The sequence below is a fragment of the Columba livia genome, chromosome 2 (genome assembly GCF_036013475.1).
Source record: "Columba livia isolate bColLiv1 breed racing homer chromosome 2, bColLiv1.pat.W.v2, whole genome shotgun sequence".
Taxonomy (NCBI): domain Eukaryota; kingdom Metazoa; phylum Chordata; class Aves; order Columbiformes; family Columbidae; genus Columba; species Columba livia.
The window spans coordinates 75,394,630-75,408,699 of record NC_088603.1 but is presented as its reverse complement, the minus strand read 5'-3'; the positions used below and the strand labels follow the sequence as shown (position 1 = coordinate 75,408,699).

At 42.6% G+C, this 14,070-nt stretch overlaps 1 protein-coding gene across 1 annotated transcript in view; it reads right to left on the bottom strand.

Annotated features, from left to right (window-relative positions):
- Positions 1-258: 258 nt before the first annotated feature.
- Positions 259-14,070, bottom strand: part of BCL2 (BCL2 apoptosis regulator) — a 94,094-nt gene continuing 80,282 nt past the window's right edge. The window contains exon 2 of the mRNA XM_005509733.4: positions 259-3,187. Coding sequence (XP_005509790.2) covers positions 3,053-3,187 — 135 coding nt within the window. The 3' untranslated portion in view covers positions 259-3,052. The remainder of the gene's footprint in view (positions 3,188-14,070) is intronic.

The window sequence follows — 14,070 nt, the reverse complement described above, 5'->3', positions numbered from 1 at the left end:
TCTTTGTTTCCCTCTACTGCTTGACCTCCTCCTTTGTTGCCCTCTGATCTTCCACACCTAACTAACTTCAGAAGTGTCCCTCTTTTCTTAGTTTCTTGCTTTTACAATTTGGTTATGCAGGGAGTGGTCAGCTGTATGTGCGTACATAGTGACAGAGGACGGATTTTCACTGAAGTGTAGTCTTGGAAGTCTATAAGGCATTTTTTGGGGGAAAAAAGTCTTACGCGAAAGTGTAATGAGGAATAGGAAAGACAGGAATTACTGCAAAAGAAATGCAGGAGTGAGAGGATTTTATTAAAGAAGTTCAAGCTTTTATATACATTCAATGTTTCTAATATGTTTCTTAATAAATGTATTATCAACTATCATTATACCTAATGCAGCCACAATACTGTACTATTCTGCAGTCAGGATGGGAAAACTCCATTAGCTCTTTAATAAAATAAAATCATCAACAGTCATCACAACTCTTTGCTTGGCATTAACTAATACACTGGGAAGTCCAGTGAGTAGACACAACAGAACACAACATCCTCAGTATTTATTTAAATGTGTATCATGTGTCTTCTTCATATTATTTCTAAAGCAGCTTTAAAACTCTTTTGCCATTGGAAGGTATTAAAAAATAAAACCCATTCGAATTATCCTGGTAGTATAGCAGCACTGGAATTGACAGTTAATTTTTTACTACTTTTGTCAATGTAAACCTTTAATAAAATAAACAATATTGAAACAATTTGAGGTCTAATAGTTCATGAACTTTAATGGGCATATGGGCACAAACTGAAACGAAGACTAGATTGTGAAATGAAACATTAGCTCAATACCAGCCAATTCCAGTTTTGAAACTGGCTGCAGACAAAATTCAGCTTGGAAGCTGAAAACAAAGCAAGCCCACACTCAATCCACAATATTCGGTTGCTCCCATTTTGAGTATTTTTCAGGTGAATCTGCCCACTTCTGACAGAAGCACTCTAAAAACACGGCAGGTGCTTTTTGTTTGATGGTGAGATTTTTCATTTTTCTTTAATCAAGCATAGTTTAGATCACATTATTTGTGTTTTTAGAAACATTTCCTTTCTATGTTTCCATAAAATTAAAAGTAATTTCAAATTTGAAATGTAAGCTCGCCCCATCTTTGCTCATACAAAGTGTTGGTGCCACAACTAAATAGCAGTAAAAATGCTGAGATGTACAACTCTTAAAAACAAACAAACAAACAAAAAAGCAGCTTTGAAGACACAACATCAACTACAGCCTTAACATTGAACATATTACATTCCCAAGTTAATGGAGATATTTTGCATATAATGCCACAAAGTTATTCAACTGAAATCTTGAGGTTGAATCTACAGTTTATTCACTGTATTTTTGTCACCCTTAGAGCACTTATGTATAGTACGGTATATTTCAACCAGAGCTTTGCAACCTTTTCGTTTTATGTCTGGATGCCCAGATTTCGAAAGTTTCATAGAAAAAATAGCTATGCTTGACTTAAACATTTGACGCTGGACATTTCCACGCCTCGGAGCAACCTGTGGTACGCACTTCAGGTTCTTCGGCTTCATCGGGACTCCTGGCCCCCTCCGAGCGGACGGAAAGCCCAGCTTTAAAATGCATTGACACATCTGGTTTCAGAACACAGGTCTGTTTATAAAACTGTATACTGAGTATTCGGCATTGATTTTACTGGAGTTGCATTTTGTAACATGAGCAGACGACTTCGCCCCCACCCCTTTTCCTCCACCCTGTTTTCGCTCAAAACAGCAACAGGCACCCGCGCGATGGAGGTGTCAGAGAGTCTCTGTCCAGAGAGAGGATTTGGAGTTTCTTCATCATCTTTACTTCTGTAGACAGTCTTAGGAAATTATTAGCGTGAAACAATTTTGAGGGCAAGGGGCAGGAGGATAAAGCTCACTTTCTTTTCCTGTTATGAAAATGAACTTGATTTTGGTGTCCAGTTTGATAAACAAGGATAGTCAGAGCTAATCTGTAACTCAGCTGAGGTCTGCTTCTTGCCAAATAAAATTAAGATCTTTTTCAACTTTCAGGGATTTAGAGACCACATCTAATTGGTTTCAAACCCCTGGAGGAACTCAGTAAGTAAACAGGATTAGTTGCAGATATGAGCCCACTAAAGTGGGACACAGGTCAGGTCTTCAGACTCCAGCTCTGCTCTGTCAAAGCAGGCACTTAAGGTCTCCTGATGTTTCTGTGTCAGTAGCCGCAAAAAAACCAAAACCAAACCCAAAACCACAACGTTTTACTGCTGAGAAAATCATGGTAATGGCAATTTCCTGCAAGCCCCAAAGATTTAACTTCACAACTCTGCTAAAAAAAAAAATAAAAAAAAAAATAGTATTTGAGTTGACATGTATTAGGATATTGTGACTATGACGTGATGGCACAACTGGTAACTTGAAAACGCATGTTTACAAGGCATAGGCAATCGTATTTCCAACTGCTCTCCTGTAGGGATAGACAGGTGTCCTTCAAGAAGTTGCCATCTTGACTCCACGTATGTACCATGTTGAATCATTTACTCTGTCAGTTCTTGCCAGCAGGACAGGGTGAGAACTTTGTTCACGCTGACCTTGTCTTTCAGATCCCTTCCAGCCATCCAGAAAATATAAGGAAAATCAACACAATTACGCAGCCTTTAGCAGCTCAAGTAACTGCCCTTGTAAGTGTAAGCAGGTAGGTCTTTGTCAGTATATTTGCTTTTCAGAGATAAAATAATCCAGCCAGCTGTATTAATTAAAAAAAGAACCTAAAATACTTTGGGGCTCATTAAAGTTAAGAATAACAACATGACGTGATGACAGATACAACTTGCAGAGTTTCTGAAACTAGCAGGTTAAAATGTAAATATCTTTTAATAAATAATTTTCCGGCAATGTAAAAATAAATGATATTTCCTTTGGCAGTAATAGCTGATTTAATCTTTAGCTGGGAAGTTGATTTGCTCATAAAATATCATTGTTCTACAGAAAAAAAAATATTATTTTGTTGTTTTGAAAGACTTCTGTAATCCATGACAATCTGAGTGACTCTACTTATGTCCGAGATAAGCGCCAAGAGTGATGCAAGCTCCCACCAGAACCAGACTCAGGATAGTCTTCAGAGAGATCCAGGAGAAATCGAACAAAGGCCTCATACTGTTGCCATACAACTCCACGAAGGCATCCTAGAAAGGGAAATAATGGAATATCAGACTTGCAGTAACTGTTTCAGAGAGGGAGGGCAGCTTCTTCACACTCAATGGTCATCCAGCAATCATGCAGCACAAAAAGAAACTCCACACAAACCTATTAAAATAGTGATTTGGGAGATATGTTCTTGTGCAGTGCTTAGCACAAAGTTCTCCTGCTTACTTCTTTGCACATATTGCCGTAATTACTTACAGTCGTGACTTCTGCTTCAGGCATGCCCAGCCTAACAGAAAATATAGGAGCAGCATTTTTAAATATGAGCACCACCATTTTGCCTCCTGAATGCTATATATACAAGCATACATGAAAGAGGTAAATGTACCTTCATTCTCCAAACCTTTAATTTCCACTGTACATGGGGGAACTATATTGTTGGTTGGCTTCACTAAGACAGTATTTATTTGGTTCTCTTGGGATGGGTTTGGAAGACCACGTGTAGTAGCCACAGATGTTTCTTACATATGAACCAAAGCTGTTGGGGTTGTGTTACACCTTTGATGGTCTTTTGCAACTGTCGCTGAACGGGTGACACCGTGGTCCTTTGCTCCTGTAATCATGCCTTGGATGGGGCAGTGGTCTGGCTGTAGGGTCTGTCAGGCCAGCCAGTTGATCTGACAGAAGAGTCACCCAGCGCTGCCTAAAAAAGAGCTGGCTTTCCAGGGGATGGTCTTGTCAGTCTGACTTGCCCTCCAGCCTCCAGCCAAGACATTTGGCTCAAGGAAGAGAGGAGAAGCACAGAGTGATGCCACTACTCCTGGCCACCCACAAGCCACCAGGGTAAGTCCCCTCCCTCAGCCCAGCCCAGCCCAAACCACCCTGGCTTTCTCCTTCGAGCTGCATTCCTCCATGTACTGAGAGCTGTATTGTAGAGCTGCTCTGGAAAAGTCTGGAGGTGTGTGTAGGCACCAAATGGAAAGACTGTGTAAGTAGCAAAGTTTTTGTGACTAAAAATACGGTGGGATTTGACTGGACTAGTGATCAGGTTGGTGATACTCGGTGCATAATGCCTTTCTTTCAAGCTGCAGTTCCTAACAAACTTGAAGTTTCAGAGCATTCCTGAGAGATAAATCATACCCTATGGCATAAAGCAGTAAATAACAAAGCTGAATGCCTTTAAAAACATGACAAAAATGTGACAAAACATCATTTAGGACAACTCTTTTACTGTGCAGCCAATGGAGGCCTGCTCCAAAACTACTGAGATAAACCCATGAAATAGCTATCCAACCTGGGGGGTTCTATCTCTACCTCTCTTATTCTAGGCTTCTCTTTTTTTTGTATAAGTAAACATTCTCTATTTATGTTATAGTGTCTTTAGCTGTTTTGTAATGTTACTATGCTAGGAGGTAACCTGGCTTCTAAAAATGTATGTATGTCATGGATTACAGAAAGAATTAAGTAGAGAAAGGTCTCCTCTATTACATAAATCTTCCAGCCAAGCTAATTTTCCATAAATTATGTATTTAAATGAGCCACCATCATTAGTCATCTGTAGTTGTCAAAATAAGAGCGTTTGTGGTTTTACCACGAGAGGGCGTGTAAGGTTTTATAATATTTTGCCATTTTGACTCCTGTTCACTGGACACTGAGGGAGACTCAAATAAATAATAGATATTTACTTCCAAAATATGTCATTGCATTAAGTAATATTGTTGCATGTTGTAGGTAAGAGCAAATGTGTCAGTAACAGGATAGCTATGGGCTTGGGCCAACAGATTGACCTGAAAATACATCCTCCTCCTGCTGTTTCTCAATGCTTGTTCCTCCAGGCAATCGTTCTCAAACTTGTGTTTCCAAAGGTTTATTATTAAGTGAAAGCAGCTTAACCTTTTTGGGGAATGTCTTAATGCAAACTCTTCATTCCGGAGAAAATTTGGCAAGTTTTGCTTAGCTGCCTGGTTTCTGACATTTGCAAACTCTGACCTTAATATTCTCCTGTGCTGTTGCAGAGCTGAAAAAGCACACTCAGTTTGCTGTGCAGCAGTTTGGAAAGCTGCTTTTATTTCTCCTTAAGGCTATGAAGTAACACAATATCCTAAAATGTTACAGACTGGGCTAAATCCTGTTGTCGCCAGTGCAGGCTCGCTGACTTCCACGGGAGCTTTGTCTGTGTGGGGAGTTCAAGATCAGGCCTTATAAAAATACAACAAGGGTAAAGTTGTTATGGGTGGAAAAGAGAGGAAATGAAAAAAAACAAAAAAAACCAAACCAAAACACACATGGAAATGCAAGTCATGTGAAAACACTTTAGCATTAATATTTCCATCGTTTCGTTCTGCAGGGAAGGTCTCACTTCTGTATATTCATGACAGCCGATGCATACATGGTATCAATACAAAAATGGTCATATTTTGTGCCTTCCTTCTATCCCAGTTTAGGAACATTCCTCCCAGTTTGTCAGGGAGGCTGTTTCTAATGATTCAGTAGAGCTCCAGGTATTGGGTATGAAAATGGGTTACAGTAAAACTTGAAGACAAAGCAAAAATATGGCATAACCTATGGCTCAAAAGAGGAATGTTAACAAAAAATGTGCAGCATGCAGTACTTTTTTGTCTGAGATTATTACAACAATAACATGAACCCAACCTAATGGTGTCTGCACTATATATTACAAGTAGCTCTTTATGATCGTTCCCCCTCCCCTTCTCAAACATCCTGATTAGGCCTATTTCCGAAGCTTGTTTGAACAGCCTGTCACTATTTGTTTAAGTTTCAAACCTGTTTTAAATAAACACATGTCCATTTTATGTACTAAAACAAGGAGGGGGGGGAGGGAAGTATGACCCGTTGCTGAAAACTATTTTAGCACAAAGAGAACCCTAAACAGAATCTCAGTTGTTTCATAAGGTTTGTCTCCATCTGTAAACCCATGTATTCGTCACTGGATTTTTGTCACCTAAAGTGGTCTGTTTAAAATGAGAGAATCTCTGTTAAAACAAATAAAATGAGGGAAAATGGCTTGAAACACTTGATGTTCTCTGAAAAGCACTCTTTATAATAAAAGCAAGGGTCCTCTTGGCACATAGACTGAGGAAAATTCTGGCTTGGTCAACCTCTCTGGAAGTCTTACACAATTGGAAAGAAAATGGTTGCAGGTCTTGCTTTTAAGACGTACCTATTTAACATTTAATGGAAAGTTATATCCTGGATGTAAAATTATATCAGAGCAGTTCAAAATTATACGGAAAAGAACTCTTCATTCAGCTCTGTACCTTTCAAAAAAGTAATTCCTTAAGAAGCTTTTATTAAGTCAAATCGGTCCATTGCTGGTTTACTATGCATCTTTACGTTCCCTGTTTCTGTGAGGCACGAAAGGTGGCAGTGACGAAGGGAAAGATGCTCTGCCTAAGCTCCTTTTAGCACCAAAGCACCCGAGGTGCCTGCCTCACTGACCTGGGCTTGATTGGAAAGCCAGGAAAATTGCCCCAGGGGGACTCCTCGCTGCCCTCTTGCCTGTTGAACTCCACGCAGGGAAGACACACCATGTTCCTGGCCGCGGTTCATGGGATTTACAGGGAGCCCAGGGCAAAAGTGGAGCTTGTCACCCTCGGAGGATTAGGAGGGGTAACAGCACAGTGAGTCAGGGCAGTTTCAAAACAAAGCATCCAGATCACACTACCCCGGCTCTTCCGCTGGCCCAAATTCGGCAGCTCTGATCCAAGAAGCAAATGTCATCTTTAATTACACAGGCGTTCTTTGCTTGCGGATCGAGCCGCGTTTGTTCCGTCTCGGTCCTTTTGCAGCTCAGCCTTCGCCCCTGCTCGAGAGGCAAGGCGCAGCTTCTCGGCCGCAGAGAAGCACATACTTCCCATAGGCTGAGCCCAGCGAAGCGTTACGGATCTGATGGCTCCTAACTGAAAATACAGAGGGAAAAGGCAGTTTCAGCCTGGCATTTCTGACTGAGGGGCTGGTGGGGAGAGCAAACACGAGGAAGTAAAGACTTCCTTTTTCTACCTGAATCAAACAGCTGGTGAGGAAGTGACTTTATTTCCCTCGTTATCATTGGGTTGGCAGGATATCCTCTTGAGCCACACTGTATTGAATGAAGAGCTGGTGAGACTTCCATTTTACTGAGGGGGAATTGCCTTGCGGCTATTTTACGCTGCCCTCTCCGTGACTCCAAAACAAACAAACACACACCAGCTCTTGGCTTTTGAAGAAACTTCTACAGGTCTGGACAAGGCAGCTTTGCCACCCGGTGCAGGGCAGGAGGGGAATGGCATAAGCTCTGATTCCAAGGTTTAGCAGCTGAATGACTTTTCCCTCACCCCTGCCTCCATACAAATGACATAAATTCTCATAAAAGCTTTTGTTCCCGAATGGTAACTCATTTCGGAAAGAGTTTGGGGAAGGAGGGAGGAGAAAGAGCTGGTTAAATCATCCCATGTTTTCTATGCAGTGAAACCTCATTAAAATGTCATCTTGAAGCTAACGAGAAAAGTTCTTGGAACATAAAAAATAGGCAAATCTGTAGCTGTTCTTTTCCCAAAGAGTTTATGGGTCTTTTATGCAAGCCTAAAAGTCGTGAGTGCATGCAAATAAGGACAGCTCAGACCTTGACTGTGCTGTGCTGAGGTGTGGTGTTTCATGAGGTCGGTATCTTTAGAGAGGCCGCTATCTTTTTACTCCTGGGAGTGCCAACATGCTGGCAGTCCAGCCAGGTGCACGTTATCAAATTATACTGGAAAGGAAAAGAAGGTGTCACTACACAAGCCCTGCTGACTGTGGGCAGAGAACCTGCCTGGGAGCGGCTATGGCACGTGCACCCCTGACCAAATCCACAGCCAGCTTCTTCTTTTCCTCCCCTCACCTGTGCCTGTGATAGAAATGGGTCTGTTTTGAATTCCTTGTTTCCACGATGCTCAGCGTAGTGTTAGGTCTGCAGCTGACGTGGTAGTTGCTGGCTGTATACCCTTTTGTTTGTCCAGTGATATTCCAGGTTTCTGACTACGGACAAAACTGGTTGTCATCACAGTGGTCTTGACTAACTTCTTTGTTCCTTGTCCTTGCTATCTATCATCTGCATAGATTCTTACATCAGTGAGCCTGTGATCTTGGGGGCATATCTTGCAGGTCCTAGTCTGGCCAGGCTCTCACTGAAGTCTGTGTGAATTGAAATTAGTGGAAATATTATTTGCATAAGGCTGACTAAACATGGCACTCAGATGGAGACATCTAAGGAGCAAGGGCTAATTGTGGTTAGGTTTGTTCATCAAAACTGATGCATGTGCTTAGAAATACATAAACGTGCGTGGTTATAATATTGGGGATGACTGTTCCTCCTGTCCACGCTTCCCGCCAGTGACCCTGCTGGCATGCAGATTTCCTCCAGAGCCCTGCAAGATGAAGGACAAATCCAGGCTCTGGGGAACGGCGAAGCCATCTCTTTAAACACAGGATTTGTAACGCATTGATCATTCAGCTTGCATGGAAACCCATGCCATGTTCAGACTAGGCTGCATTCTTGTTAAACCAAGTCAGCATGAGAAATGTTTAAGTAATTTAGTCCTGGCGTCTCTACATAATTCAGTTAGACGTGGCTCTGCGATATGCAAAAGCCCAGACCTAGTGGAGGCTGCCTTGTTTTCTTATTCCTGGAAAGGCCCACACTAAAATGAGGTATTTCTGGCATCAGCGTAACAGCTGTAATGGCACTACAGCAGCTAACTAGTCGTATTTAATGGCTGCCACTTTTGAGGGAACAATATTAGCAGTAATGAGAGAAAGAAGGCAAGAAGGCCTTCTCAACAAAATCCTCCATGTTCAAACAACATAGTCAAAGCTTCTCTACTCAGTCCTTTGCAGTTTTCTTTTCAGATCTTTTGTGGGTTGATAATCCTATTCAACTAATTTGCTGTTTGTTTGCAGTCTTAGTTTTATTTTCTCAAGGTACCCTACTTGGGCAGAGTGCAAGAAGCTGTGTAACTCGTACCTAGAAAACAAATGTGTCCTTGCACATATTTTCATGAATCTCAATTGCACTGAGAACTGTTCAGTTTGAGGCCACCTTCTTCTCCATCTACTCAAATTTATCAAACCCATTCTAAAGAGTTTACATTCATATACAACAGTAAACTTATCAAACACCCATTTATGGATTTATGGATCACTTTGGAGGAGAGACTAAGTGTCATAGAGTTGTTAGGGGACTAATCCCAAAACATTGCTCTTAAACCTGCACCCTCTGAAAAGAAGCTAGATGCATTAGGACCCCATAAAATCTTCAGAATGACTTCAGAATGAGAATAATGACAAAACATGTCTGAATGACAATGCAGGCCTGTTTCTCTTAAAATCTTGTCTAGATTTTCCATCTTGCTTGTATCTTACTTTCAGTATGAGAGCCCTTACACTGGAAATAGCCTACCTAATTTAAAAGCCCCAGTTTGAAGACCTGGCTGCAGGGGGTATGTTGGTAGTAGAAGGAAATGTGAACACATCCCCCATCATGTTCCCTGCCTGCTCCAGCTGCCCATGCCGCTCTCGGGCCACCACAAAAGAGTTAAATCACGTAACCACCTGAGAAATGGGAACCGAAAGCAGCTGCTTGTAGAAACGCTCAAAGTGCTGTGGCACAACGTTTGTCATCAAGGCCACGGAGGGTTTAATTTAACAAACCCGTCCAGCTGTGCCAGGCTCGAGGCACAGGTATGAGCAGAGGTAGAGAGGGGAAAGCAAGAGAGTAAGGCTGTGAGCCTGGTGAGGAGGGCTTGTCTGGGGGCAGCCTCGGCCAGCAAAGGCAGAGCGTGCATGTGAATGCGAACGGGAGGGTGAGACTGGACCAGCCTGAGCAGGTTATCCCGTCAGCTGAACCACGAGGGACCAGTCATGCATTTTTCTGCTTCTTGTTTTAACATCCCTCAGGGAAACACTCCATCCTGTGTTTGTTGTCTCAACACCCAGTTTTGATCCAAGTCCCTCTGGCTTGACTGACTCGTGCTCGGCATTGAGCAAGAGTAACACTGAGCTGGAGCATTGGCCTTGGCTCTCCTTGGCAACAGGTCATGCAGAGCCATCGGCACCTTCTGCAAAAGTGCCACCAGCTCCTCACATGACTTGAAGCAGGCTCTCAGTTTTTTCAACTGATTTACAAGGCCAATGTGACAACACAACTAACATCATGATAAAGTAACCTCACGATAAATCTGCAATTTAAGGAGTAAGTGCAAAAAAAAAAGCTTATACTGTAGACTTCAATGGACAGCTACACTTCTACCAGCAGCCACCTGGAAAATATGAATTTGCGCATGAGTTTTCTTTGGCAGCCTGCACCTCGTTAGCAGCCCAAACCATCTCTGCTCACCTGTGAAAGCCTTATTTGAGGCAGAGAAGGGGCGGCATTTTTTGGTCATTACTTTCTCTTGCCCTTTCCTAAGTCAGCCCGTGGGTGCTGTACTCCACCGGGTTCTGTGTGTCAGTATTAGCAGTAAGGGAGGCAGATGTGTCCTGGGAGTCAGGGAGCCCTGCAGAGCAAGTTGCACGTCCTTCCTCCCAACACAGTGCACGCAAAAGTGGACGCCCCTCCATGGCCTGCTCCATGTTTTCCTCATTTCACAGCCAACTGATAATGAGAAATTAAATGAAGGGGAAGTTCCTGCCCTGCATCTGCTCAGAAGAGGTTGGTTTTCGTTTGGGTGCCTCCCCTTCACTCTTCCTTCTTGTCCTTTCTGTGGTGTTCACTGCTTGTGGAAAAGCACAAGACTTGCAAGACAAATGGAGGGTGAGGGAGCAGGGAAAGGAATGAAGAGAGTCTGCATAGACTGAAGCGAGCGGGAATTTAGACAAAATTAACTGTCTGAAGAGGACAAGTGAAAACTGCCTGATGCCACAATGAGCTGAATCCTACTTTTAAGCTAAAGCTTTACAAGATGATTAAGGGAGTGGAGCATCTCCCTTATGAGGAAAGGCTGAGGGAGCTGGGTCTTTAGCTTGGAGGAGACTGAGGGGTGACCTCATTAATGTTTACAAATATATAAAGGGTGAGTGTCACGAGGATGGAGCCAGGCTCTTCTCAGTGACAACCAATGACAGGACAAGGGGTAATGGGTTCAAACTGGAACACAAGAGGTTCCACTTAAATGTGAGAAGAAACTTCTTCTCAGTGAGGGTGACAGAACACTGAACAGGCTGCCCAGGGGGGTTGTGGAGTCTCCTACTCTGGAGACATTCAAAACCCACCTGGACACATTCCTCTGTAGCCTCATGTAAGTGTTCCTGCTCCTGCAGGGGGATTGGACTAGATGATCTTTTGAGGTCCCTTCCAATCCCTAACATACTGTGATTCTGTGTGATTCTGTGAAGTTGCCTTACTTTATGACGTGCTCATGGGTTAGGGTTTGGTGCTAAATCCTGAATGTTTGGGTTCATCCAGAAAGTCCTTTGGCAAATATTATCAGGTAAGAACTAACAGGGACCATATGAAAAAAAAAAAACAGGAAGTGTCAGAGTGTAAGAATACAATTCACAAGCAGATTAAAGAACTTTGTTTTGTTATTCAAAACAGCTCAAATTAATTTGCATACACAGTTGTAATCCATTAACTATGACCATTAGATTTATTCAAATGCCACCAAGCAAAACCAAAATATGAAGACTTAAGGAAATGCAAACCACCTCTGCCCCTCCACCTCCAAAACCAACACCAAAACAAACAACAGGCATCCTACAGGACAAGTAGGATCTTCCATCAAGAAGCAAGTACCAGTGAGATGTCTGAAAGCAACACACCTCCTACCCATATGTATACCTTAATTCCTCCATAAAAACAAATAATGTCTTGCTGATACAAGAAAGGGCACAAATTCTGTGTGTTTCCTTTTATCAGGAAGCTTTAAAAATGAAAAATGTTAGAGACGGGTAACAGGAGAAAAAGGGTTATTCTGTACTTCAGGGGCTTTGCTGGTGACACCGTTCTGGCCAAATCCCTCAGAGAAGACATGGCTTATACCAGCTGCAGGAGTCTGCCAGCGTGGTTGAAGTACCTCCCAAACAACGTGAGCTACACTGGCAAAAGAACTCCTCTGTTTGGTGTACATCTATGTAAGTCTACATAGTGGGGAAAGGAATCATGCCAAAATAGTTATCTTTGTAGGCTAGGGATGTGATTTTTTCCCCATGAGATAGTTGTGCTGGCCAGACTTTGTCATGTAGATCCTAGGAACTTTTATTTGCAAAATAAGACTGTAATTTATTTTAACCAGATGTTCAGCACTGATCTGTGTCTGTGTATTCACAGTGCACTCCAAGTAATTTTCACTGTGAAAGACATATACCTTGGACACCGGTAAGATATTTTAAAAACATAACGCTGAAACTTTAAGGCCGTGATGGGCTTTTCTTTCCTTTTAGTGGTAATGGGTAGTTTCCAATGAAGTAAGCTGGTGTTCAGTGTATTGAGTTTTGCTCCTACCAGTCAGATTCCCCCACAGGTCCTGTAAGGCAGAGGTCCCAGCTCTCCTGGGTATCAGACATTCACAGCAATTTCTGGAGCAGGTCATGCAGTTCCTTACAACCTAATGGTTGCTGGGAGCATAGGGTGGGAGCTGAAGGGACCTAGGCTCTCTCTATTTTCGGCAAAGAGCAGGAGGTAGGAGTGCCAGTCCTCTGAAAAAACAGATCCCTCTTTGTTTTCTGTTATTCCTGGTGTTCTTGAGAGGAGACAGGGGCTGGTTCTGCTACAGGACAATGATCATCAGAGTGGTCACATTGCTGTCACTGGAGCCTGAAGTACCTACCACTATCAACAAGTTACACATACACATCCTTGGGAACAGCTGAAATACAGCTTAGCCTGCATTCCTATGGCCAGTCAATCAAAACAGAAACTAAAGGATTTGGTTAACTGCTGCCTTTTTTTTTAATAAGCTTGCATGTCCTTGCAGATCATTCACAAAAGGCTGAGCATTTTTATTTCCTGTTGACATCCTTTGAAAGGGAGAATGCCAATAGAAATTGGATTGTTTAATGAACAATTTATGTGGACAGCAAGTCAGATGAAAACTCATGAAGGATTTAAATTTATCATTGTGACCTTGAACAAACAGCACGAGGAAGGAGAAGGCCATTAACTTAGGCAGGAAAGACTGGTAATTACTTCATGTGTTGGTGTTTCCAAGTGAGTAGAATTTTCATGTAAAATTTTGGATACTCAAAGAATAAAAAACAAAACCAGGAATATGAGCCAAGAAAAAAATAAATGCATTGCCTATGAAATCAGTGCTTGAAAGCTTTTGCACTTTGTGAAATAAATAAGGCCCCACAAATGGGAAACTGCAGATCAAAACTGATATAAGGTCCTAAAATTTATAATTCACTTTAAAAAATACTTCTAAGTGCAGCTGGGTCCACACGGCTGAGTGCAGATCGATGGAGAGGAAGAGAGATCTGACCTTGCACTGAAGAAGCCAATTCGGCGGCAAGGACAGGGGTGCAAGTCCTATAGGTGTATCAGGGTAGTTCTCCAGGTGGGCCATCCCTGCTTGTGAATCCAGTGCAGCTGCTGTGCAGCGCTGCGCTGTCTCATGTAGATGTGCCCTGAGGCACTACCAGAGAAAGAGTGATGGATCCTGCTGCTCACAGAGAGTCTTACGGCAACGCCTTCCCTATACAGCAACACACCAGCAGCTGCTGCTGAAAGGCCAGTCGCTCTTGCCCAGCCACTTCAAAGTACCCTCAAGAATTTGATTAAAGCATTAACCTGCAATTAAAGAGCTGCCCTTGCTTAAGAGCCAGAGGAAGTGATTACAGGAGCTGAGGGATTCACGCGTGGTAAGAAAGAGAGGGACTAGATCTGGAAGTCAGTACAGCGATCATCTGGAGGATGACCACAAATAACTGCTGTGTGCAACCACCTCCTGTG